The following is a 23,538-nucleotide window of genomic DNA, read 5'->3' on the forward strand; positions in this document are numbered from 1 at the left end:
CTAATACTGTACAAGCACCTACAAGCTACCAACTATTCTATCAACAGATTATTCTGAATAGCCGTCGTCCATGTCCTCGGAGCTGATGCTCTCGATGACCCTGCGTACTCGTTCGTATACGGCGAATACCACTGCCTGTCCGGGTGCAACGCGAAGGACACGGGGGGTTATACCTTTGTAAAACGATCGGAATCCCTCTTCGCGCCACATCGCCGTGGCGATGGTATTGATACGTGACCATGCCGATGTGCCTGGCTCTGCAGTTGATTTTTGCAGACCTGGATACACCTGGTTCAGCGCCCCGCGAGATAGGCTACGGATGTGGCTAAAACGTACGGGTCTTGATGGTGTCTATCGGCGCGTTCGAGAACGGCCCGCAAGCGCCGCTGATGAGTCCAATGGCCATCACCTGGTAAGAGGGCAATTCGGTAAGAGAAGGTTGTAGTTTGTGGGCCTGCTTCTTGAGCTCCTGATAGACAGTGAAGTTGGCGCCTGAGCAAATGAGGACGATTAGAATCCATCGACTTCCAGTAATCGGGTGATATCGGGTACGAACCTTGATTCGTTGCCTGACGGAGGGCCGTGAGACTGACACCACGGTACAATGCGGAGAAACCCTCTTCGCGGACGATGGTATATACAGCATGTCCTGCATTACGATACCGGGGCGTCTCGAGAGGGTCCGCAAGGGAATGTTGTTGCGCCTGAAGGCGGATCTTGACCACTTCCATAGGCGTCACGACTACGACAGCTTCGGTTGTACCGGCTCCCAGACCAGCTAGTAGCATTATAGCATTCAGCTTCATGCATGACTGGTCGAGTGAGGTACTAACCAATGAAGACTCCACCGACACCAGCTTTGCCGGTTTCCTTGTTCGATAGCCAGGCCTTATATTTTTCAAAACTGGCGAAGCGAATTGCCATCTTCGGGACGATTCCGGAGAGCACCGCACCGAGACCTTTGTATAGGGCAAGCGGGGTCTCTCGCCGCACTATCATCGCGCCTGTTTCGAGGAATCCTCTGGGCTTTGTCTACTCGGGTGCTCAGACAGTGATTATCGAGGAGAGATCGACGAAACTTACCCCCGGTAAGCGTCCGGAGCGCGAAAGCTGCATCCGCACTTTGATGGTGTCCAAAGGTTGGCAGCATAGCTAGAAAAAGATGTGTTGTTCATTCCCAAGCACGGATGCGCAGCCTAACTCAGTGCCCTTACCGCCTCCATCGCGCCGGCGATACCTCCGGCAGTTATATGGGTAGCGAACCCGACTGGCTTCTTGTCTGTCGATCGCGACATTATGACTCGTCAAGTTTCAGAAGTATTATCAGGCTCCTCGGCGGCAGCGTCGGTCAAGGCGAGCCCTGGGGCGTAGAATATCCGTGAAAGAGGGCTGGTCTAAGACAGCTTGGCATGGCTCGAGGGACGCATTTGAAGATGGACAGAGCGGTTTTGAAGACCCGTACATGTGATTACCCCACGGGGAGGGTAGGGGTGGAGGAAAAGGAGGAGACGCGTGAAAGCCGCGTCGCCCGCCGACGGAAGCCCTCTCCGCCACTCTTGCCCCGCCCTCCCGCATATCATCGACCGGTGCCGACTGGCTAATCGCTGGCCGCGTCCAGCCGTGCTGTTGATTTCCGCCCGACCTCCGGTGCTGGACGTCTCTACATTTCACCGCCGGTCCTCCGCCGCGCACGGGAAGCCAAATTCAGCGTGCCTGCATGTAGGGACTACGAGCGAGAGATTCTAGCCCCTAGGAGCCACTGAGGAGGTGCCCAGCGGAGTCCAGGCTATCCAGAACAAAGAGCTCAGCGTCTGTACCGGAACATGCCGTTGCATACAAACCGACGAGCATGCACCGTCGATCCCGATCCGAGTCAACAAAAGCTTCTTTCACAATCATATGACACATTACAATTGATCGAATGGAGTATTCTATCGTCAACTGCCCATGTCATAGTTCACCGTCGCTTTCCCCGCAAGCTTCGTTCTTTCGCTGCAACTACGGAGTCGGGGTCAGCTGGGAACTAGCTATAGGGACCTCGACATACTGCGGGACTATGCAGCGCTGCAAAAGGATCAAGTTCCTGCTCGACAATTGTCTGTGCAAGTGGAGAAATTGCACGCTTGTAGGGGTCGCTGTCAATCGCTTGCACATCTTGATCGTAGCCCGAAAATGTTGATTGCATGCAGTTCAAGCTATCCGAACACCGGAATATCAATAACTCGATTTCCAGGATTGAATCGAGATCAAATGCTCACAAGGCAAGCGCGCTGTTTACGTATAGACTCGAGGCGCATGCTGTTAGAGGCACCCATGCAAGGAGCTCCACTACTGCTACAAACTGCTACAAGCATCAGGAATGTGTCTGCTTCTTATCAGAAGGGTTACGTACAATCACAAAGCTCACAAGGAAAAAGGCACTCATTTGTGAAGTCAGACTGAAAGCGTATAGAAGATCCTGAAACACCAACGTACTTTGCAAGACATGCCATGATGGTGAGCGTGTGTCAAGATCGGATACAGGCAAGGGGTAACGGAGTCGGAGGACCGAAGTCCGAAACGTATATACGTAGAATAGAATGAAATAGAAGGGAGGAACTCAAGAGTGAAGTCGGAGCGGAGTCGGAGACACGTCGGAGACGTGTCGGCGTGAAGTCAATAAGTCGGAAACGTTGGTGGAGTCGAGATCGGATGCGGACCAAGCCTAAGCTCGTGCACTAGGCTGCTACGCGCTCTGAGTCCGCAGGAGGAATAGAGTGAAGCTTAGTCGATATTCGAACTGACTACCTACGGTACAGTTCGACGGTTTATATGTACAAAAGAGAACAATGGTAAAGTCGGAGATGTCGGAGATCGGAGGCGCCGTTCGGCGCACAAAGGGAACATACGGAGACGAGAGATATCGTATGGAACACAAAGGGAACATATCTACGGAAGAGGCGGAAAGATCGGACCGAAAGATCCGTCGCAAGCGACGGGAAACTAGAGTCTACAAAGGGAAGCTATGATGTCAGACAAAGGGAGCAGGAACCAGGAAAATCGGAGTTGAATCCGTTCAAGATCTGGAACCACCGGGGCGTTGAGCCACCGGTGGCCCGGTGCATGTGATAGGCGTATCCCGCCCTCGACCGAAACGGGAAAGTCGGGATCGGCGTCGGTGAAGAAGTCGGCGAAGGGTCGGAGATCGGATCGGAGGAGATCGGTGTAGATCGGTGACGATCGGCGGAGCGGATCGGCGTAGGTCGGTCTGGATCGACACGTGACAGTATCCCCCTCTTAGCCGCCGAGCCCTCGAGGCGATCGATCTGGATAAGTGATCAGACTTGATATCTCGAATTTCGTCTCTCGCCTTCGTCCACCATGCCTCCCCGCCCTCAGAGGAAGAAAGCCTCAGCTAGTCAGCCCTCCGCTAGTCAGCCGACAGCCCGCTCGGTCTCCGAAGAGCGGGCCGAGTTGCGCGCCCGTCTCCGCGCTCTTGAGGACGAGAATCCGCCGGAACCGGCGTCGGCGAGCGTCGCGCCACCCCAGGACGATCCTATGGGGTCGCCAATCGAGGAGCAGGAGATGCCAACGCGTCCAAAGAAGGGCGCTAGAGGTAAAGGGAAGGGCCGAGCGTCGGAGGTCCAGCGGAGTAATCGAGTGGAGGTGGTAGTGCCGCCGGTCCCTGCGGCGGGAGCGGTGTCGCGGAGCACAACGCGCTCCGATGCGGAGGTCCGCAGCGAGGTCTCCGCCGCGTCGAGTAAGGTGTGTATCCAGTACGCTGTCGGAAATGGAGTCAAAAAAAAAACTAATCTTCGGTGATTTCTAGCGGCGCCACGGTCAGACGGAGCTAGCGCTCCCAGACCCGGCCCCTGTGAAGCGGGCCAAACACGACGAGCCGGCCTCCGTCGTCGATGATGACAATATGTGGCAGGTAAGTCATCTCCGAAAGAATAGCGAAGTCGGAGTTGACGTCGTGTAGCCGGAGGTGAACACTCCGTGCATCCAGTGCAAGGCCGCGAAGAAGGGGTGCCAGCCGCCCGTCGCCCGAGGCAAGGCCACGGCTTGCCGCAATTGCGCGCGCAGCAAGAAGCCGTGCTCGTTCGCGAACTCCGCACCGCGTGCCCCGACCGCCAGCGCCGCTCCGCGCGCTCCGACGGCTAGCGCCGTCGTTCCGCGCCGACAGGAGTCTCGGACCGCCCGTCCCCGCCATAATGAAGATGCGCTGTGGTCGGAGGTGATGGAGGCGCAGCGGGCGTTGCGCCAGGGGGAGCGGTCCAATGACCACTCCTTCCTGCTCGATGAAATCAAGCGAATCGTCGGCGGGTCGGAGGAGCGGGTGCAGGAGGAGCTGGTCAGCCTGCGGCGGCAGGTGGAAGCTCTGACGAGTCGGGTGGCGGAATTCGTGGAGGGGTCGTCGAGGCAAGGCGGATCGGAGTCGGAGGAGGGCGAGGCCGAAGGCGAAGAGGAGGGCGAAGAGTCAGAGGAGTAGGGGTATAGTATAGTATAGCGTCCAAGTGTCCTGTAGGCGAGCCCAGCGCCCGGTAAGCCCCGCGCCGAACAAGGCGGGGCGTTTATGCAATCAATATGTCGGTCCGGGTTTATCGGGGTAGCGAGCGTGAAAGGCCGCGACGAGATCCGGAGCGTGAGTCAGCTCCGACGCTTGAATCCACGATTTCTCGTCGGAGGTGCCTTCGTATCCGAGCCAACGAACCTCATAGAACAGCGGACATCGTCGGTAGCGCTTGTCCAGCTTCGAGTCTAAGATTTCGGCGATTTCGTACTCGAGTTCTCCGTCAATTTCGATCGGCGGCGGCGGAGATTGTATGCGGTTCGGAATGGTGTTCGGATGAGCGGGCTCGAGTTGGGAAACGTGGAAGACCGGGTGTACAGATCGCATAGAGTCGGGCAGTCGGAGGACGAACGAGGAAGGGCCAGCCTGAGATATAATGTCGAAAGGGCCAAGGTACTTGTCAGACAGCTTTTTCGAGGGACGTCTAGTGCGGAAGAACTGAGCTTTCACAAACGCTTGAGCTCCGACTTTGAAGTCCGGAGCTGGTAGTCGGCGCTTGTCGGCGGGACCTTGATACCAACGTTGCGCCTCCGCAAGCCGAGAGCGGAGTTCGCGATCTTTTTCACTCCTTTCCAAACAATATATACATCTGAAAAAATCTAGATCACTATATGGCACTACATAGTGCCATATAGCCTCCATAGGTCCATAGCGATGTCCTTTGCTACCCATACTAGAAATCTGCCAGCCAATGCTATCATAGTGCTATAGGTGCTATAGAGGGTACTGTCATGGCTACAGTAGCTATGTAGGGCACACCTTAGTGATATATAGCTCACACACTAGTGCTACTGAAACTATATATCCTATGTCAACTCTACAGCAATCATATGCTCAATAGATATTGTAGCCACCCGAATGAAATTAATTAATTAATTATTATATATCACTCATAATCAATCAAAATCCTGGTACAAAAAAGTATTGTCTTCCATCATATTCTATTTAAGTTACAAAAGTGTATCAAGTAGTACGAAGTAATTACGTAATCAATACAGACAAGCCACAGATACGGCAAAACTGTCGATTTCGCTACTGGGGGACCGAGCTGGGCCCGTCGAGTCGGCTAGTGCTCAGCGTTGGGCACAGGGAGGAGCCGAAGCCGAAGCCGAGGGGCGGGGAGGAGAAGCGACGCCGAGCGAGACCGCGTTGGCGGCTCGGGCTCGGCGTTGGGCGAAGAGCGGGGGCGAGGGCGAGAGGGGAGGCGATGCGGAGCGCGACCGCGTTGGCGGCTCACGCTCGGGGCTGGGCGGTGTGCGGGGGCGAGAAGGGTGGCGACGCCGAACGCGACCGCGTTGGCGGCTCGCAGAGCCAGGGGTTAGCGCGTTGGCGCAGACGGGTCGAGCGCGTTGGCGCAGAAGACGTCGAGCGTATTGGCGCCGTGGAGGTGGGCGCGTTGAAGCAGCGGAGACGCCGAGCGCGACCGCATCGGGGCTGGGCGACAGGTGAGAGGGGGAGGAAGCTGCGCGGAGCGCGACCGCATTGGCGGCTCGCGCTCGGGGCTGAGCGAAGGTAGGCGTGCGGGAGGTAGGCAAGGCCAAGCGCGACCGCGTTGGCGGCTCGCACTCGGGGCTAGGCGAAGAGCGGGGGCGATGAGGAGAAGCGACGCCGAGCGAGACCGCGTTGGCGGCTCGTACTCGGCGTTGGGCGAAGAGCGGGCGCGAGGGCGAGGACGGGGGCGACACCGAGCGCGACCGCGTTGGCGGCTCGTACTCGGCGTCGGGCGAAGGGGGGCCGCGAGGGTAGGAGGCGACGCCGAGCGCGACCGCGTTGGCGGCTCACGCTCGGCGCTGGGCGGTCTGCGGGGGCGAGAAGGGAGGCGACACCGAGCGCGACCCAACGCGGTCGCGCTCGGTGCTGTGGGAAGGAGGGGCGAGGCGACGAGACGACGCCGAGTACGACCGCATTGGCGGCTCGAGCTCGGCGTTGGGCGGAGGCGGGCAAGAGGAGGGAGGCTGTCGGGGAGGCGGGAGGCTGGCGGGGAGGCGGCGCCCAGTGAGACCGCGTTGGCGGCTCTCGCTCGGGGCTGGCGAAAGGTGGGCGAGGAGGTAGAAGGCTGCGCCGAGCGCGACCGCGTTGGCGGCTCGCGCTCGGTGCTGTGGGAAGGAGGGGCGAGGGAGCGAGGCGACGCCGAGTACGACCGCGTTGGCGGCTCGCACTCGGCGTTGGGCGAAAGGGAGCGCAAGGGCGAGGACGGGGGCGACACCGAGCGCGACCGCGTTGGCGGCTCGTACTCGGCGTCGGGCGAAGGGGGGCCGCGAGGGTAGGAGACGACGCCGAGCGCTACCGCGTTGGCGGCTCACGCTCGGCGCTGGGCGGTCTGCGGGGGCAAGAAGGGAGGCGACGACGAGCGTGACCGCGTTGGCGGCTCACGCTCGACGCTGGGCGAAGGGGGCGAAGTGGGAGGGGGCGGGGCGAGTGTTCGAGCCGCCAGCGGCAAACCGGAGGGGACTCCGGCTGTCACGTGATGCGTGATTTCGCGTTGAATCTCTAAGTCCGCGTTGGCCACTGTATCTCATATAGTCCACAAGCTCCTTGATACTTAGCAACCTTGTACATAGTTTATTCATGCATATATCTGACAATGTATAGGCTAATATTACAGTTCAAGACCTGAGACTGACTTAGATCATGGAAGGTACAAGTTGGGAGCCCTGCTATCACCACTATACAGATACATACCAAATCTATGGGTGCTATATTGACTGCACTTATGAGCTATATATCACTATGTAGCTAGTACTTTGAACTATATTACCTATAGTTACTATATAGCATTATATAGCGACTGAGCTACTTCTACATAGCAACCATAGCACTATATAGCAACTGGGCAACTTCTATATAGCAGCCATAACACTACAATAGTGTCCATAGTTCTGAGGGGCAGCTATATAGATCAAGATTTTTTCAGATGTAATCCCCGCAATGAAGGCATTGCTCAGAATTGATAGGGAAAAGAAGACACTTCCAACGATCTGAAGACACGAAAGTCAATGATAGGCTGGATTGTCTCACATGTCTGAATATTTACCAGAAGCCAAAAGTTGCTGGGGCTTGATCCAAGGCCATCTCATCTAGAACAGGAACCCTATCAGCCTGCCAGCCTGTGGTCTTCATTGGGCATGTACAGCCTAACAGTGAATACTATTTTGCATATATGAGGCTCTTGCATTTTCATGTGTAACAGAGGGACATAGTGATGGCCAAGGCTGAGAGAGGTATTGTTTTCAGTGATAGGGTCAAGCAATTACATCCGTGTTCTCACCCCATATCGACAATTGTAAGGAAACCTTTTATCGGGGATTAACTAAACAGATAGCAACTTGTTCAGAGCACTGACCAGCGGCATCGCTGTGTACTTGTGTGAATATACTATACAGTGCTTCAGCTCTATCAACACGCAAAGGCCAGAGTTCACCTACAGGTAAATGATATGATAGCGAACAGTGTCTGGATGAGACTGAGCAACACCAGCGCCAGAACCGCAACGATCTAGCATCATTTTCGTCAGATTATCAGCTTGCAGCTTTATGCCTACTTGGGAGTCTACCTTGATTTCCCTGTTGAAATTGTTCTCCATTTATTCAGACATGAGTCATTGTGAGGTACGTACCAGGAGATTAGTTGAGAAGATAAAATGAGAACATTGTTGGTGATGTTAACATTGCATTTAATGTACTGCGTGTAGAATATCAAGATAGATGTCTCAAAAACGAATAAGATAATGACCTAATCTCTAAAGTGAGTTGGAGGTCAATGCCCTCCAAAAAGCCAGTGATTACAGTAATCTTCATGACCACATGATTGGCTCGAAATTGGGTAAAACAGCAGTGCACTGTGACGGGTGTGATTCTTCAAGTGCCGAGCGTAAATGATATGCATTGCATATTTGTACCTTGTATGAGAGCAAATCCCGCCATAAGCAAACAAAATATCAAGCCAGCAAGTAGAAGCCCGAAGGTAGTAAAGATTGTCGTTGGCATTCAAATGAGAACACAAACAAGGGCAAAGAGAAACCAATGTAAAGAAAGGAGATGTAGCCTATGGAAAGCGACAGTGATGATATACCTGACTGCAGACGTGGTGGCCGCCCATGCATCAACGATACTATGCTCAGCAGTTTGATGGCCTTACAAACGCAGCACGATGAAACTGACAGAAAGGCGCTCAATCATCTATGAACAGTACTCATACACCTGACATGGAGGGGCTAAAATGCTAAAACACCATCCGCGCTATCATTGAATGACTATTTATGGAACCATCCCAGCAGGGAATAGGGGAGAGTACACCATCAGCGCTCAAGCTGCTGTGCAGCTGTCACATGCTGACGTAAGGCCGGGCTTCTAAAGTAGTCGTCAAATTCATTCCAAGGCAAGAATTGCATATTGAGGCCCGTGCTTATTTATTATTATCGTCGCGGTGCTGGTCGAGTTATACAGGGTTCAGAGAAGACGTTTATAGTGAACTTATATGAGGCGCAGCGAGGAACAAGGGGACGACGTTTTGATTACTATGAAGCGCCGGCTCCAGCGGTTGTCATGTACTCTACAAGCCAATGCAATCAGCGAACACGTCGAAATGTGTACATGTACTCGTCATCAAAGTTGAGACAGCTATGAGAAAAGGCCAATATGCAATAAAGATAGTGTGGCATGCGTTTCATCGCCCTAAACCCGCCAGTCTTGGAAGAACCCCCAGTCGCGCTGCACGAAGTCCAGCATATACTCCAATACAGTGCCACCCTCGTCCTCTGCGTCGGTCTCCGCATCTGCTTCATCGACCTCATATACATTGTCAGTCCCCTGCGGTTGAGCCCTATGGTTCGACGGCTGCCCATTCGCCGCATCTTCGAAGTCAGCCTCATCTGCGCCTTCGAGCATGTTGGCCTCGTTTGTAGCAACGGCAGCGGCGTGCGCATCCTCCTGGTCCTCGAATGCACCCAAAGCCTTGGTTAATGCCGAGTCGGCTTCATCCTTGAAAAGGGATCGCCAGTCAAATCCACCCTTTTGGATCACCATATCATCCAAATGTCTCTTCTGATTCGCTTTGCGCAGTAAGGCTTCTTCGACCGTGTGTTGAGAGACGAAGCGGTAGATATGAACATCGCGAATTTGACCGATCCGATGCGCGCGATCCTCGCATTGGCGATCCATCTGAGGATTGAAGTCACTGTCGTAGAATACTACTGTGTCTGCACCGGTCAAGCTGTGGCATCCTGTCAGCGTCGTCAAATCTGAGCGATTCAGCGAGACTAACTTAATGCCCACTCCTCCCGAGCGAGAGGACGAGATGAAGCAAAATATCCTCGGATCAGAGTTGAAACGCTCCGTGATGTACTGGCGATCCTCAATCTTCGTCGCGCCATCAAGACGCAGATAGAGATACCCGTGTAGGTTGAGGAAAAGCTCGAGGATATCCAGTATCCTGGTCATTTGAGTGAATATCAGAACTCGATGGCCTCCGGTTTTTCTCTCCTTCAGTAGATCGTGCAACTTCTGTAGCTTGCCGCAATCGTATTGCAACAGCGAGGGATCGGGAAACGCAACTTGGAGCTTGACGGCGGCCTGATGGAGTGGCGCGTCGAAGGTAGGATCGTACTGCGCCGAGTCTCCGACGAAGTGACCTAATCCGGCCAGCGCTATACGAGGGAGGTCCAGGGCTACAACAGCAGGAGTTACGAACGCGAACTTGTTCACGATCCAAGTTACGTCTGCGCTACGTTGTGACCAGGATTTGACGGCAGCATTGATAAGGGTAGTAGTATCAGAGTACACCCTTACATTGACCGCCGTGAGAGGGAGAAGAGGAGTGCAAAGACGGCGGACTTGGGTTATCAGCTCTGTGCTGTAGACAGGAACGTATGAGCATCGGAGCTGATTGAGGTAGGCAATGTGCTGCCATCGTGCGATGGATGCCGCTCGCTGTTGGTATTCACGCCACCTGCGGAAGCCGGCAATCGTTCTAGTGTCGCGCGGCGGGGGTTCTCCCAAAGGCGTCGTATGGAAGGCAAGTTGCGGCGATGCGTCCAGTATCCGAGTTTGAATTGCAGTGATCTCGGAGGTATCCTGCCTGTATGCGAACCGAAGGCCAAGCAGATCACAGTCCAAAGTATCGCTTTCCTGCAAGAAACGACGGCGAAGCAGTAACTCCTTCGTCTCGTAGTCCGCGATGGCAGATCGTTGCATTGCGAAGGAGGTCACTATTGGTCGAACCTCAAATAGATCGGGGTGGTTGCACACCTTGCGGAGCTGCATAAGAATATTCGCAACCTTCAAGTAAACTCCGGAGGTAAGGTCCGCCCGCGTTTCCCGCCGAGACATAAATTCGTCGTATAGGAAGCGCTGACGCTTGGACAAGGGACAGAAGACGAGATGTTCGTACTTCCTTGGGAGTTCCTTTTCGACGTCACGCTTGAGGCGACGAAGGAGGTAAGGCCGCAAGACGGCATGCAGTTTGGAAACACGCTGCTGCGTCTCTTCGTCGAGGGTTTGTCCCCGCTCGATCGCCTTCTCCAGTGGGTTCGAGAACCATTCCCCGAATTCTTTGAGGTTGGCGAAGTCAGTACCTGACATAAGAAACTGCAGAAGAGCCCAGAGTTCGGTCAAATTGTTTTGCAGGGGGGTGCCGGTAAGGAGAAGACGACGGAAAGATCGGAACATAAGCAAAGTGTTCCACCGTTGTGATTTGAAGTTCTTGATCATGTGAGCCTCGTCGAGGATCATATAGTACCATGGTTTGCGTCGAAATATATGTGCGTCTCGGCTTGCCAGCGTGTAGGAGGTAATGCAAACGTTGAAATGATGTTTGTTGCTCCATCCTTGTCGCAATTCTTTCCTACGCTTCGAATTTCCATGATAACTGATGATTCTAAAACCGGGCAGGAACTTTTTGAACTCCATTTCCCAGTTCAACAGGACGCTCGTGGGCACGATGATAAGGTGCGGCCCCCAAATGCCTCGATCACAGGCAAGGTGTGCGAGGAGCGATATTGTTTGAATCGTCTTGCTATTCAAAAGAGAAGAATCAACTTTGAGCGGTGGTCAAGAGGAACATGAAACTTACCCTAGCCCCATCTCATCCGCCAGGATACCATTTGTGTTATTAGTATGTAAGCTTGCCAGCCATTCTAGCCCAGTATGTTGGTACGGACGTAACGTGCCGCGGAGCAAAAGCGGTGGCATGACTTTGGTTTGTGGATCCCATGAGACAGGTGCTACAGAGAAGGGTTGAAGATAGGATGGAATGTCATGATCATCATCACATGTGTCGCCATCGTCCTCAACTTCCGTATCCGTGACGACCGACTCCGGTACAAGGGGAACGGTCCGGTCACGACTGCTAGAAGGTTCGTCTTCAGCGGGCAAATCCTGCCCCGTCTGGAGCACGGGTTCTGGAGTGCCGAAGACATCCGCTGCCTTGCGTTCTTTTTTCTTCTCATGTGCGATCGGTTGCGCAGAAGACTCGACTGGCTCATTGGTTGTCACGGGGCCCGTTGAAATGGATGATTTTGTTCGCACATGAACATGTATGTTTTCCGCGTAACCCGCGGGTTCCTTCTCGGATATGAGAGACGTGGTGGATACACCAAAGTCTGGAACGTCTGAGCCTTCGGATAGCCTGTCGACGGCAAGCGGGAGATCCGCCGTGTTCATGTCCCCGTTGATCGATAGTGCGTGCGTGATCGGGGTTTCCGCAGAGTACAGAGGAGGAGGTGATGATGATGATGATGACGATGACGATAGCGGGGGTATCGCGGAGGAGGAAGCAGAGTGTTGTCGTGGAAGGGTGAGATCGCGAAACGGATCGCGCTCAAGTTGATGAGATACGTCCAAGTCCGACTGTGCAGAGCCCTCGTCCTCTCCGCGCAGGGCCCGCGCAACAGAATCGCGAGGTGAAGCGGCCTGTGCGAGATCAAAGGTAGTAACTTTGAGTTCGTCAATGTGACGGTCGACACCTAGACCTGCTGGACTGCCGCGCCGAGAAGAACCACGAGAACCACGCTGTGCACGCAACATGTCGAGCTCATCCGGCTCACTTCTTTCCGTCGTTGTGCGCATCTCTTCGTTAACGTACTGGTCGGCACCACCAAGAGCGTCTGGACTGCCAAGTCGGGAGGACCTACGAGAACTACCCCGTCCATGTAGCATGTCGAGTTCATCTGGTTCGCTTCTCTCCGGTGTTGTGCGCGTGTCGTCGACACCGCTGCCTTCGCCTCCACCTGGCTTAGCGTCTGCTATGACATGCTCCTGCGTGTCATCTTCGTCTTCATCTTCGTCTTCGTCTTCGTCTTCGTCTTCGTCTTCGTCTTCGTCTTCGTCTTCATCTTCGGTGTCTTCTGGTCCTCCTGCCGTGTCTGAGGACATGCTGCGGCTCAGCCGATCCCTCGCCAACTCCACTTGTTGGGCTTCAAGAATTTGGCCCGATTGATCCAGTAAGGCGCTGAGGTGCTCACGTCCCCGCTTGCGCTCCTCCTCCTCCTCCTTCTGGCGTTCCTTGTCACGCAGATGCTAGGTAGCGAGTATTTGAGAGGACCACAACTACTAGATCAGGGGATGAATACTCACAAAGACAACCTTTCTCCATTCATTGGCCACAAGTCGGATCGTTGCTTTCGCCAACGCTCTCAGACGTCTCTCCTCCGCCGCTTTCGCTCTCTCTTCCTTTGCCTCCTGCGCGTCCCAGTAATTTCGCACGATAGCCGCACACTGTGCGGAAATGAGTCTTCCCCGGCCGACAAGATCTCGGGAGAGAGCCACAGCATCATCAACAAGCTCGTCCCATATGTTCGGGCTATGTCGTACTTGTGGAGACGGGGTACTGGTCAGTTCAATTCTGGATCCCTCGCGAAGCAGGCGTAGTCTGAGTTCGAGATGCCTGGAAAGTCCCTTTGCCTGAAGCCGAGCTAGCCTTGTGCGAAGCATCGCATCCTTCTTGGCCATATCAGATAGCTGGGTAGGCGTCAGGTCCTTGTCGTCAATTCGGACGTAGGAAGTCAGTAGCGACTGTAGCGATCCGCTGTGGACAGGCTGTGGAAGAGTCTGGGAGGGATGGGTTAAGGGAGGCGGTGGTGGTCGAACGATTAGCTTAATACGCTTGACGCTGAACCGTGCCGTCCCTTTAGCAGGTGTACGAGAATTGGGAGCATGCCCGTTCAGGCCTGGAGGGTCTGGGCGGCGAAGTCTCCCGGACCTCCTCGTTAAACTCGTTTCCTGTCCCGCGGGGGTAGACATCTCGGGATCGATATCAATAGGAACAGAGGTGGCAACTCCGACCCGACGCTTCTTGCGAGGGGACGTCGTAAAGGGTACTCCTTGCATGCTATCATCACGGAAGCGCTTCAGCGGAGGCGCCGAAATCGAAGGTAGCCTTGGCGATACTGGGTCGGTTTGAGCACTGTTTTGGGCGTGAGTCGCAGATATGGATGAGAACGGGCCCTCCTCTTCGGCAGGTCGAAGCTCTGGACGTTTTATAACTCTTTTGTCCTTGGTTTTGTTGCCATGTAGAATAGACCAAACGTCATTTCCAGGCGGAAGATCTTTCTTCTTCGCCTTCTTGTTCACGGATTTAACGACAGATGTCGTAGGTGCGCCTTTCAGGGAGTCAACCAACTCATTCCTACCCCGTCTTGTTCTGCGCGAGGGTCCCTCCGAAGTCGATAGGTGTTGCATAAGATCATACTGGTGTCTGTACTATGCCAGGGTTAGCCGAGGATGAAGGGGAATATGTCAAACCTACGGTTTCGAATACAGTGGATTTATCCAATTTGGCCTCCTGAAAGATGAAACATGTTAAGAGGAGCAAGAAAACATTCGGGAGGGACGCGTACGTTTGGGTTATATGACAACAACGAGCGAAATCGCTCCAACTGAAACTGCTCCCTAACCTGGATGTACAGTCAATACGCCGCGATATCGCCAAGAACAATCACGCACTAAATCGTCATGTCTGTCCACGATCCTCTCTAGCTCCGCTTGCCTGGACCTCAGCAAGGCCTCGCGTCTTGCTTCGACACGGTGCGTCAGCGCCGCAGGCGTCAACGCCTCTTGTTCGTCGGAAGTCCCATTCATGTCTCAAATCCGAGGGAGCTTGGCCAAGCTCACAACTGGGGTGGCCGACGCATGAGCCGCGCGTGGAATGCCGGAGTCGTTATGGGAGATCTCTGTGGATCCCGCTTGCTTTTCAAAGATTCTTGGACGAGCAGGTAGCTGACGTTTCCCTGAAGCAAATGGCGACAAGTGCAGCAACGAAGTACGCCGACCTAGTCGAGGTTCGAGAACGAGAACGAGTACCCATTTTCGCCACAGATGAGGCACGTGGCAAGCGTCAGCGGTTGTGGCGATACTCTGGCGATTCTGGAGTTGAGTCGGCAGTGACCATGATGCATGTCGATCTCATCCATTGGCCATGATGAAATGACTTGCTTAAGATCTTCGAGGCTCGACACAATCTATATCGTCGTTAAAATAGAAATATGAATGGATCGACCGCAGGGCCGATGCCGATGAGTAGAGTAATCATCTGTTCATATCTCGTGCCCATTCTTATACTAAGGGCCGAACAACGGTCCATTCCAACCAAGTTCCACTAACATGGCCTTTTTAGCGCGTTGTCAGCATGTTCCTCCTCCACTAATCCACGCACTTCCTGCAGCGTAAGCCGTCAACTTCTTGTTTTGACTACGTAGTAAACAGGTTATATGGTCCCTCGATCATGTGGATGTAAGAGGCCCGGTTTCATGACTGATTGAAAACGCCCGTGGACTGGGCATAGGTGCTGGTGCACACGTCTCCGTATGACCCTCTGTGTTGTGACAGACCATGATCTGTGTACAACCCGAAATGAGCTTGGGCATGACGCGATGCTTCAAGCGACCGGGAAGATGCGACGAAAGCATGAAAGACAAACCGACTTACTCAATTCCCAACCAACGACGCAGTACCGGAAGTACTGACAGGCGATTTTCTCGCTCTCGTAAGCCGCTCAAAGGCAGCTGCCACTTCCAGTAGCTTTCCCTCTTCGAATGGTCGTCCAAGGAACTCCACCCCCACAGGTATGCCTACGGGTGCAGTTTCACTGGGTTCGGAGAAACCTCCTGGAACTCCGACCGCGGGAAAGCCGTTGATGGCGGCGACGAGCCCGTTACGGCCGACTTGACTGGGTGATCCTATGGGCACAACGAGATTCGACTGGTGGGGGTAAAACATCACGTCGAGGTTTTGCTCCGCGAAGCGCATGGCGAGCTGCGTGCGCAGGCCGTCAATACCGGATCGACGTGTGAAATATGCTGGGTTTGTCTCGTTGTTGGCTCCTTTGGTGGCGTTTCGCATGAATTCCCCAGTAAACGCATCGCCCTTTTCGTAGAGGTCTTGCTTGATTATAGACTCGAGGTTGCTGGAGGTAACATGTCCACGATGCGATGCAAGGTACACGTCCAGTTCGTGCTTGAACTCGTAAATCTGCACGTCGAAGACCGAAGAAAGATGGCTAATGACGAAGGTGGGATCATTGATGCGCAACAGTGTAGCACCTGCTTGGTCAAGTATTGAAAGGGTAGCATTGAAGACCTTGTTTACAGCAAATACTTCGGGATCCGACTCGGTTTTGTTGAGTAGAACGTCGAGGACTCCGATCCGTAAGCCTTGCAAAGTGTCGACGCTTCCCTGATCGGTTCGCGAGACGTAATCCTGTACTTGGCCTACACCTAGCGCGGTCACGTTGTCCGCGGCATCGAAGCCGACGCTGGACATCACGTCTAGTAAAAGCGCAGCATCGCGAACTGTGCGGGCAATCGGCCCGATGGCGTCTTGGGTTGTCGATAACGGGACGATTCCCGTCCGCGTGATGAGCCCCCTTGTAGGACGGATACCTACGAGCGAGTTTGCGGACGCGGGTGAGCGAATCGAGTTCACCTAGCGACAGCAAAGCAACTAGTATCAGGGAGAAGTGATCTAGGATGCGTGATACTAACTTACGGTGTCGCTTCCGGTCCCCAGAACGGCGAAGGAAGCAGCTACTCCTGCACCGGTACCACCGCTTGAACCTACAAGCGGACTCAACAACAATATGTATGTTAGTAGGAATCAACGCACCACCAGGAGTGCGTGTCAGATCATACGGGTTTTTTGTCTATGCCATGCGGGGTATAAGTGGGAGTCTATCGAACGAATAGCGTGCGCACCTGGCCGAGGATGGAAGAGATGGTAAGCCCGGTGATCGCAAACTCATGCATATTTGCCTAAACATTCCGGGAACATGCGATGAATGATGGGCCACCATTCTTGGAGGTCAGTCCGGTACCTTTCCGAGTATAATGGCCCCAGCTTCACGTATTGCCTTCACCACAGGAGCATCGGCAGGAGGCTGGGACCCCTTTAGACTCAAACTTCCAGCGGTTGTGGGCATGTCGAATGTATCATAGTTATCCTTGAGGAGCAGGGGAACACAGTGCAGTCGGCCCGGCACGAATCCATGTGTGTTCATCATTGCATCAAGCTCGTCGGCATACTGAAGAGCATGTTCATTCGTCGTTATGATTGCATTGATAGTAGGCCCTGTCTTGTCAAAGGCCGCGATTCTATCAAGGAAAGATTGGACGACATCGCGACACGAGATCAGGTCGTGGAATATGGCATGATGGACCGAGGAAACTGTCGCTTCACGTGGATCAAAAGGTGCTGTCCTCGACACCACGACGGCATCCGCAGAGAAGAGGAGGACGTGGAGAGCTGACAACAAGAGAACGGTGATCATCTTAGAAGTGATGGGGAGACAAGAGCGTCGCCGACCACCATCCACTGAGGAATATCTGTACATTTTGGCGGACACCGGGTGCGCAAGAAGTTCATCCCTTGTGTCTAGAAGATCCGACCTGGGAGAGCTGAACCTATGACCGAGACATCTTCGAGCGAAGAACGCAGGAGACGGACGTCGACGTTATCAGGCAGCTAAGAATATCGAACGAGACGTTACAGTGCCAACCGACGGAGATAAGAGGTATCAAGTGTATTTGTTACTGTTTGCCCATGTTGCAAGACTCGGCCAGCGATGAGAAGGTGGACCATATATCGTGTATACTGAACAAAGCTTGAGCAAACCTCCAGTTCGCTGCAAAAGACTGGGTCATGTGATGGTCCGCGTATGGCAGCAACTGGCGCGTTTGTCCGCCCGTTTGATCAACCCTCTCGGTTTCACTGTCTGATTGTCTGAGACGATGAGACTTTCCGTGTCCTTCGTCCGTCCGGTTCTGCAGCAACGCCCAAGAGGATGATCTGAGCAAAGATTGATGTCATAAACATGACATCCGTCGTATGCAAGATTGATATTATTGACGTGGTAATATGGTGCACCGGACAGATCCGAGAACAGTGCTTGATGCAGGACAAGGTCGCCCCAAGTGCGTCTTGTCATTGTTCCCCCTTTGTCCCTCCTGTACTCATATTACGCCTTCAATCCCGTTGTCATAGCTCAAACTTGACTTTCCTACATCTTCGTTCTGCCAGCCAGCCCTCTGTAGATGATCAGACGTATGGCGGACAAGTTGGGTAACCTCCAGCTGGGGCATGGCAATCAGCCCAAGTCCCAGGCACACATGGACGCTCCGCTGCAAGCATCCGTCTCGTCGACTGTCCATTTACTCGCCTCTACATCAGCGAGCTCCCTCGGGCACCGAGCGTCCGTATCGACCTCAATCAGCGAATGGAGCAAGACAACCGCCACAACTGCAGAGAGTTCAGATGCGTTGCTGTCCATGGACATTGACCAGCCCTTGGTTCAAGCGCAAGCGCGCCGGCGGACGAAGCCCAAGGGCACCTACCGGTTGACCGACTTCATCATCCAACGCACGTTAGGCTGCGGTTCGTTTGGTCGGGTCCATCTTGGTGAGCATCCCAGCTACATCCCACGGAATCACTGATAGATTAGAACATAGTGCGGAGTAAGCACAACCTCCGGTTCTACGCAATCAAGGTTATCAACAAGCAACATGTCGTACGGCAAAAACAAGTCGAGCATACGAATAATGAACTACACATGCTGGAGACCGTGCAACATCCTTTCATCATTAATCTTTGGGGCTCATTTCAAGACTCCTCCAATCTCTACATGGTCATGGACTTCGTCCCGGGCGGCGAACTCTTCACTCTACTGCGGCGGTCGAACGTGCGTCTTGTGATCCATCGCTTCATGATCACCTCATGAATATCAAGAATAGCGCTTTCCCGATCCTGTGGCCAAGTTTTATGCAGCTGAAGTTGCGCTCGCGCTCAACCACCTGCATTCCCTCGATATCATTTACCGCGATCTTAAACCCGAGAACATATTACTCAGTGCCGACGGGCACATCAAAATAGCCGACTTCGGCTTCGCAAAAGAGTGCCAGATAAACACGTATACGTTGTGTGGTACGCCTGATTATCTCGCTCCGGAGGTTAGTGCGCTCTGGTGTTTTATCACTTTTGTCTGATCGCCCGCTTCGTAGATCGTGTCCAAAAAGCGGTATAATAAGTCAGTTGATTGGTATGCCCTCGGCATATTGATCTACGAAATGCTTTATGGCCTTCCGCCCTTCCACGAACAACCGACTATGGAATCCGGAACGCCAGGTCACGAAGGCGAGAAGAATCAGAAGCCGCACATCGTCCGCCTTTACGATCGTATCCTACAAGGCCCTTCCGCTGTCCGGTGGCCGCCATTCCAGCCTCACGCTACGGATCTTATCTTGAAGTTACTCGAGAAGGACCCGTCTAAGCGTTACGGCAACATGCGTGATGGTGCAGGCGACGTGTTCGGTCACCCGTGGTTCAGGGAGGTGGATTGGGTCAAACTCCTGAATCGGCAAGTCATGGCGCCATATATGCCCCGAATCACAGGAGAGGGTGATGCCAGCCAGTAAGCAGGTTCTATTTCTCGTTATGAAGTCGGGCGCTGAGTAAATTATCCGTATAGATTCGAGAAGTGGCCGGAATCGGACGAGCTGACCAGGCTGTATGGTCAGCCTGCTGCAGACCCTTACGGATGGCAGTTCCCTGGCTTTGACTATACCATGTAGCAGTCACGTTCGGGATGCAGCTCTGCGTTTTTATGGTGCTGGCCACAGTGGACTTTTCGTTCTAACTTATTCTTCCCATTGTCGCATCTGTTGTGATTGCATAAGTGTACATACGCTCACCGAACCGCCATAGTCGCTGAACCATCACGACTTCCCAGGTCCCGTGTAATACCTCTCTACCCATGTCCATGTCGGAAATGTGTTCATGCACTACCCACATGAACCATGTTGATAATGTTATCAGTGTCTCGAATGCCGTGATACACTGCGAATGGCTGTGCTGCGCACTTGCGGCAATCCATGTCATTTCATTGGCTCCATCCGCCCACTGCGCACTCCGCTAGCGCTGTCGCTGCGCGCCCCCTTGACTGAAAAAGTTCGGGGTTGGTCCTCTTTGAGCAACGCTGGGGATGATGAGTCCGACGCGCCGCCCACCCGCGCTCGGTGTGCCAATGACTCCTGGTGGCAATACGCCATCCGCCACTTCGGTCAGAAGTGGATGGAGTGCCCCTGGTACTCCAGGCTACCAGACTCCTCAAGCCGTCGAACCGGACGAGACCACGGCGCTGAGCGCCGACGCTGATACCCGCGATTATGGTAGCGTTCAACCAGACCATGTCAGTGACGGTGAGTGCCAGTCTCGCTTGAAGATGCATTATACTCATTGGGTGTGCCATGATGTAGACTCCTTCAAAGATCTCACGAAAACGAGGCGAAATACGCGCTGGGCGAAATTACGATACTATGTGCCTTCTGTGGCCTGGATTCCGCAGTACTCATTGATACTGTAAGTGGAGGTTTTTTCGATGTTCGGAGTGGGGGCTTATATGCGTTCACTAGGCTCGGAGGCGACTTCCTTGCAGGCTTGACGGTGGCATCCATGCTCATACCACAATCCATCAGTTATGCTTCATCCCTATCGTCGGCTTGGTCAGTACCCGTTTTACACTAGTTTCCGTCCCACGCCGACAGTTACCCTACTGTAGTTCTCCGCATCTATACCTGGCGCTGTGTATGCACTGTTCGGTACTTGTCGCCAACTCAATGTTGCACCCGAGGCATCGCTGTCTCTTCTAGTCGGCCAAGCGATCGCGGAAGTCCTGCACGACCAGGGGCATTCCCATCCCCCCGATCCTTCGCGCACAATGCACGTATCCTTCGCCGTGTCCACCATGATTACTGCTCAGGTGAAGAAGTGACCGGATTATCTATATGCCACCTGCTGATAGCCGGTTCCTCAGGCGGGACTTATAACATTCCTCTTAGGCTTTTTCCGCCTCGGATTTATCGACGTTGTCCTCAGTCGCGCGCTTCTGCAGGGATTTGTTTGCGCAATAGCCGTCTTGATTATGATGTACGTGCGAGCCATACAGGGCCAGCCACGCACACTCAAGATGTTGCTCACTGTAGCGAACAGCTGATCCCGATGTTCGGCCTCTCCGCTCTAGAACAGGCCGTTTCGCCTCACTCTACCCTCGATAAACTGGTCTTTCTCGTCGAAAACATTCGGGAGGCTCACGTGCCTACGGCCACAGTATCCCTATCAGCGCTTCTTGCTCTGGTGGTGCTCCGGGCCTTCAAACGGACATGTGGTCGAAGCCAAGGTTCGTTCCGTGTCTTCAGGCTATTACCAGAGGTCTTCCTGGTGGTGCTTCTGTCCACCATATTATGCTCAGTACATCGCTGGGACGAAGATGGCGTGGCAATTTTGGGGGATGTTCCAGTTTCACTCGCGAGCCATTCATTCGTCCGTTGGCCGTTCAATGGGGAGAATCTGAAATACCTGCGGAGAACCACCACGACGGCTGGCGTGGTGTCCATCATCGGATTTTTGGACAGCATCGTTGCTGCGAAGCAGAACGGGGCGCGGTTCCAGTATGCCGTCAGTGCCAATCGGGAGCTCGTCGCGCTCGGGCTGGGAAATGTTGCCGGAAGCTTCGTACCTGGCACCCTACCAGCGTACGGGTCCATTACGAGGTGATGGCACTCGCATAGTATCTCGTGGACATCGGCGCTTACTTTCACCTCCAACACCACAGATCCAGGATTAACGGAGACGTCGGGGGTCGGACGCAGATGGCATCCCTCGTGTGTTCGGGAATAATACTGCTCGCCACGTTCTTCCTCCTGCCCTACCTCTATTTCCTGCCGAAATGCGTACTAGCCTCGATCATCTGCCTCATCGTCTTCAGCCTCCTCTCCGAGGCGCCGCACGACATCAAGTTCTTTTGGAGGTCTGTTAGCTTGCGCTCTCATAACGGCACTGAATGGGTGCTGATTGCACCAATATACTATAGGATGCATTCCGCCGTCGATCTCGGATTAATGTTCTTGACTTTCTTCCTTTCCATAGTCTGGGACGTGGAAATCGGCCTTCTCGTGTCTGTTATCATATCGCTTTTGCTTGTCGTTCGCCGATCCTCGAAGACGCGTATGACCATCCTGGTACTGTACAATGATTGTTACGCGGGCAGTGTGCTCATTCCAATTCTGCCAGGGTCGCATTCATGGCACCAACGAGTGGGAACCAATTGACGAGAATCCGGACGCCATCGAAGACGTTCCTGGCGTGCTCATCATCCGTATTCGAGAAAACCTCGATTTCGGTACGGTTACCTTCTATTCATTGACCCATGTCATCGCTGATGATGGCATGTCCAGCTAACACCGCACAGCTGAAGGGTATGAGTCATTATTTCTGGTTTGAGAGCATTCGCCTCACGCCCGTTTTTGTCACAGAACGTCTCAGGCGTTTGGAGCTGTATGGCGTAAATCCGAGCCACCCCTCGGAGGAACCACGAAGACAGCAAGCGTCTGTGCTAGTGTTTCATCTAGCAGATGTCAACGTCTGCGATGCTGCCGCTGCGCAGATTTTTTACGAACTCCTGGAGACCTACAAGGCGCGCGACGTAGGAATATTCATCACTCACCTCCGCGTCGGCCCACGCAAGCAATTTAAGCGTGCAGGTATAGTTGACCTTTTGGGTGAAGGGGCGTTCTACGACAGCGTGAAGTCCGCTATGTCGCGGATAGGCTTAGTGCATGGTATGATCCCCTAGAAATCTTCTTCCTTTTCGGTAAATGATGTCCTGGTGTCTTTTGACAACAAGCTAACACGTACTGCAGGCTCATGCACATCTTCATATGTCCAACATAATGTTCGGAACACTGTGATATCGTTCGGGAATACATTTGATTACTGCCTCCAAGCCACGGCTCGTATAGGGGAGCCATCGCTTCCGCGGAGATACAATGGCAGTAAGCTCACGATAAAACCCCATTCCTCAAGCGCATCGAGGTTTGTGAGGTTTTCGGCAATCACACCGCCTGCTCCCAAAACTACTCTGTGAACGTCTGACGGACCTAGTTACACGCCCGTGTCAGCCAGCTGGCACTGAGCCGCTGTCATACGACATCTCACCGAAGGCCCCATCAAGACTTGTTTCATCCGGGCTTAAGGTGTCTACGCCGATGACGCGCACACCGGTGTCCATCACGCGGGTGATGGCCTCTTTGTCGAGGAACGGGTGGTCAAAGTAGGTTTGTGATCCCCAGTGGGCCGACCACCCAAAGCGGAAGAGGACGACGACGCCCTCCTTCATCCTGGATTGATACGCGTTGAAGTCCTCCCATGTGACGCGCTGGCGAGGATTTTTCCCGGTGAGATCGATCACGAGGACCGGTCCGACGAAGGTTTCCACCGGGAGCTGATCCACGGTCTTGCCGTCGTGGAAGAAATGATATGGTGCGTCGATATGTGTGCCAGTATGTGAGCCCAGCTGGATGGTCGATACGTTCGAGCCATACTCCTCAATAGTGAGGACCCTCTGGCAGCAAAACGAAGGGTGACCAGTGCAGGTCAGCACAGTCGTGCCGTCCAAGTCGTGGGTCAGGTCAACGATAGCGGTGGCCTTGGGGTCCATTCTAGGAATTA

The 23,538-nt window shown here is 53.9% G+C and overlaps 7 protein-coding genes across 7 annotated transcripts; 3 read left to right on the forward strand and 4 right to left on the reverse strand.

Annotated features, from left to right (window-relative positions):
- Positions 1-48: 48 nt before the first annotated feature.
- PUNSTDRAFT_72002 (mitochondrial carrier) lies at positions 49-1,295 on the reverse strand (the record flags this gene model as incomplete). Its single annotated transcript, XM_007386004.1, has 6 exons — positions 49-278; positions 337-492; positions 557-778; positions 834-1,032; positions 1,084-1,152; positions 1,215-1,295. The coding sequence occupies 6 exons, from the start codon at positions 1,293-1,295 to the stop codon at positions 49-51; spliced, it is 957 nt and encodes a 318-aa protein (XP_007386066.1).
- A 2,065-nt stretch (positions 1,296-3,360) lies between these two features.
- Positions 3,361-4,471, forward strand: PUNSTDRAFT_136439 (uncharacterized protein; the record flags this gene model as incomplete). The annotated part of the gene is made up of 3 exons (XM_007386005.1): positions 3,361-3,744; positions 3,809-3,913; positions 3,962-4,471. 3 exons carry the CDS (start codon positions 3,361-3,363, stop codon positions 4,469-4,471), a joined length of 999 nt encoding a protein of 332 aa, XP_007386067.1.
- Positions 4,472-9,214: 4,743 nt separating this feature from the next.
- Positions 9,215-14,625, reverse strand: PUNSTDRAFT_145147 (uncharacterized protein; the record flags this gene model as incomplete). Its single annotated transcript, XM_007386006.1, has 7 exons — positions 9,215-9,763; positions 9,815-11,563; positions 11,621-13,065; positions 13,123-14,247; positions 14,294-14,329; positions 14,385-14,441; positions 14,491-14,625. The coding sequence occupies 7 exons, from the start codon at positions 14,623-14,625 to the stop codon at positions 9,226-9,228; spliced, it is 5,085 nt and encodes a 1,694-aa protein (XP_007386068.1). The 3' UTR covers positions 9,215-9,225.
- Positions 14,626-15,525: 900 nt separating this feature from the next.
- On the reverse strand, positions 15,526-17,248 carry PUNSTDRAFT_20086 (glutamyl-tRNA amidotransferase subunit A; the record flags this gene model as incomplete). The annotated part of the gene is made up of 5 exons (XM_007386007.1): positions 15,526-16,467; positions 16,531-16,598; positions 16,648-16,684; positions 16,737-16,793; positions 16,856-17,248. Coding segments are annotated over 5 exons (1,497 nt in total), but the record flags the coding sequence as incomplete, so codon positions are not given.
- A 1,057-nt stretch (positions 17,249-18,305) lies between these two features.
- Positions 18,306-19,604, forward strand: PUNSTDRAFT_72873 (kinase-like protein; the record flags this gene model as incomplete). Its single annotated transcript, XM_007386008.1, has 5 exons — positions 18,306-18,435; positions 18,486-18,715; positions 18,768-18,983; positions 19,035-19,444; positions 19,502-19,604. The coding sequence occupies 5 exons, from the start codon at positions 18,306-18,308 to the stop codon at positions 19,602-19,604; spliced, it is 1,089 nt and encodes a 362-aa protein (XP_007386070.1).
- A 650-nt stretch (positions 19,605-20,254) lies between these two features.
- PUNSTDRAFT_72248 (uncharacterized protein) lies at positions 20,255-22,663 on the forward strand (the record flags this gene model as incomplete). The annotated part of the gene is made up of 10 exons (XM_007386009.1): positions 20,255-20,391; positions 20,445-20,538; positions 20,591-20,791; positions 20,846-20,958; positions 21,015-21,581; positions 21,644-21,838; positions 21,902-22,049; positions 22,102-22,210; positions 22,266-22,286; positions 22,344-22,663. 10 exons carry the CDS (start codon positions 20,255-20,257, stop codon positions 22,661-22,663), a joined length of 1,905 nt encoding a protein of 634 aa, XP_007386071.1.
- Positions 22,664-22,800: 137 nt separating this feature from the next.
- Positions 22,801-23,527, reverse strand: PUNSTDRAFT_72826 (putative cyclase; the record flags this gene model as incomplete). Its single annotated transcript, XM_007386010.1, has 2 exons — positions 22,801-22,958; positions 23,026-23,527. The coding sequence occupies 2 exons, from the start codon at positions 23,525-23,527 to the stop codon at positions 22,801-22,803; spliced, it is 660 nt and encodes a 219-aa protein (XP_007386072.1).
- Positions 23,528-23,538: the final 11 nt, after the last annotated feature.

Source organism: Punctularia strigosozonata (genome assembly GCF_000264995.1).
Source record: "Punctularia strigosozonata HHB-11173 SS5 unplaced genomic scaffold PUNSTscaffold_10, whole genome shotgun sequence".
In the NCBI taxonomy this organism is placed as follows: Eukaryota; Fungi; Basidiomycota; class Agaricomycetes; order Corticiales; family Punctulariaceae; genus Punctularia; species Punctularia strigosozonata.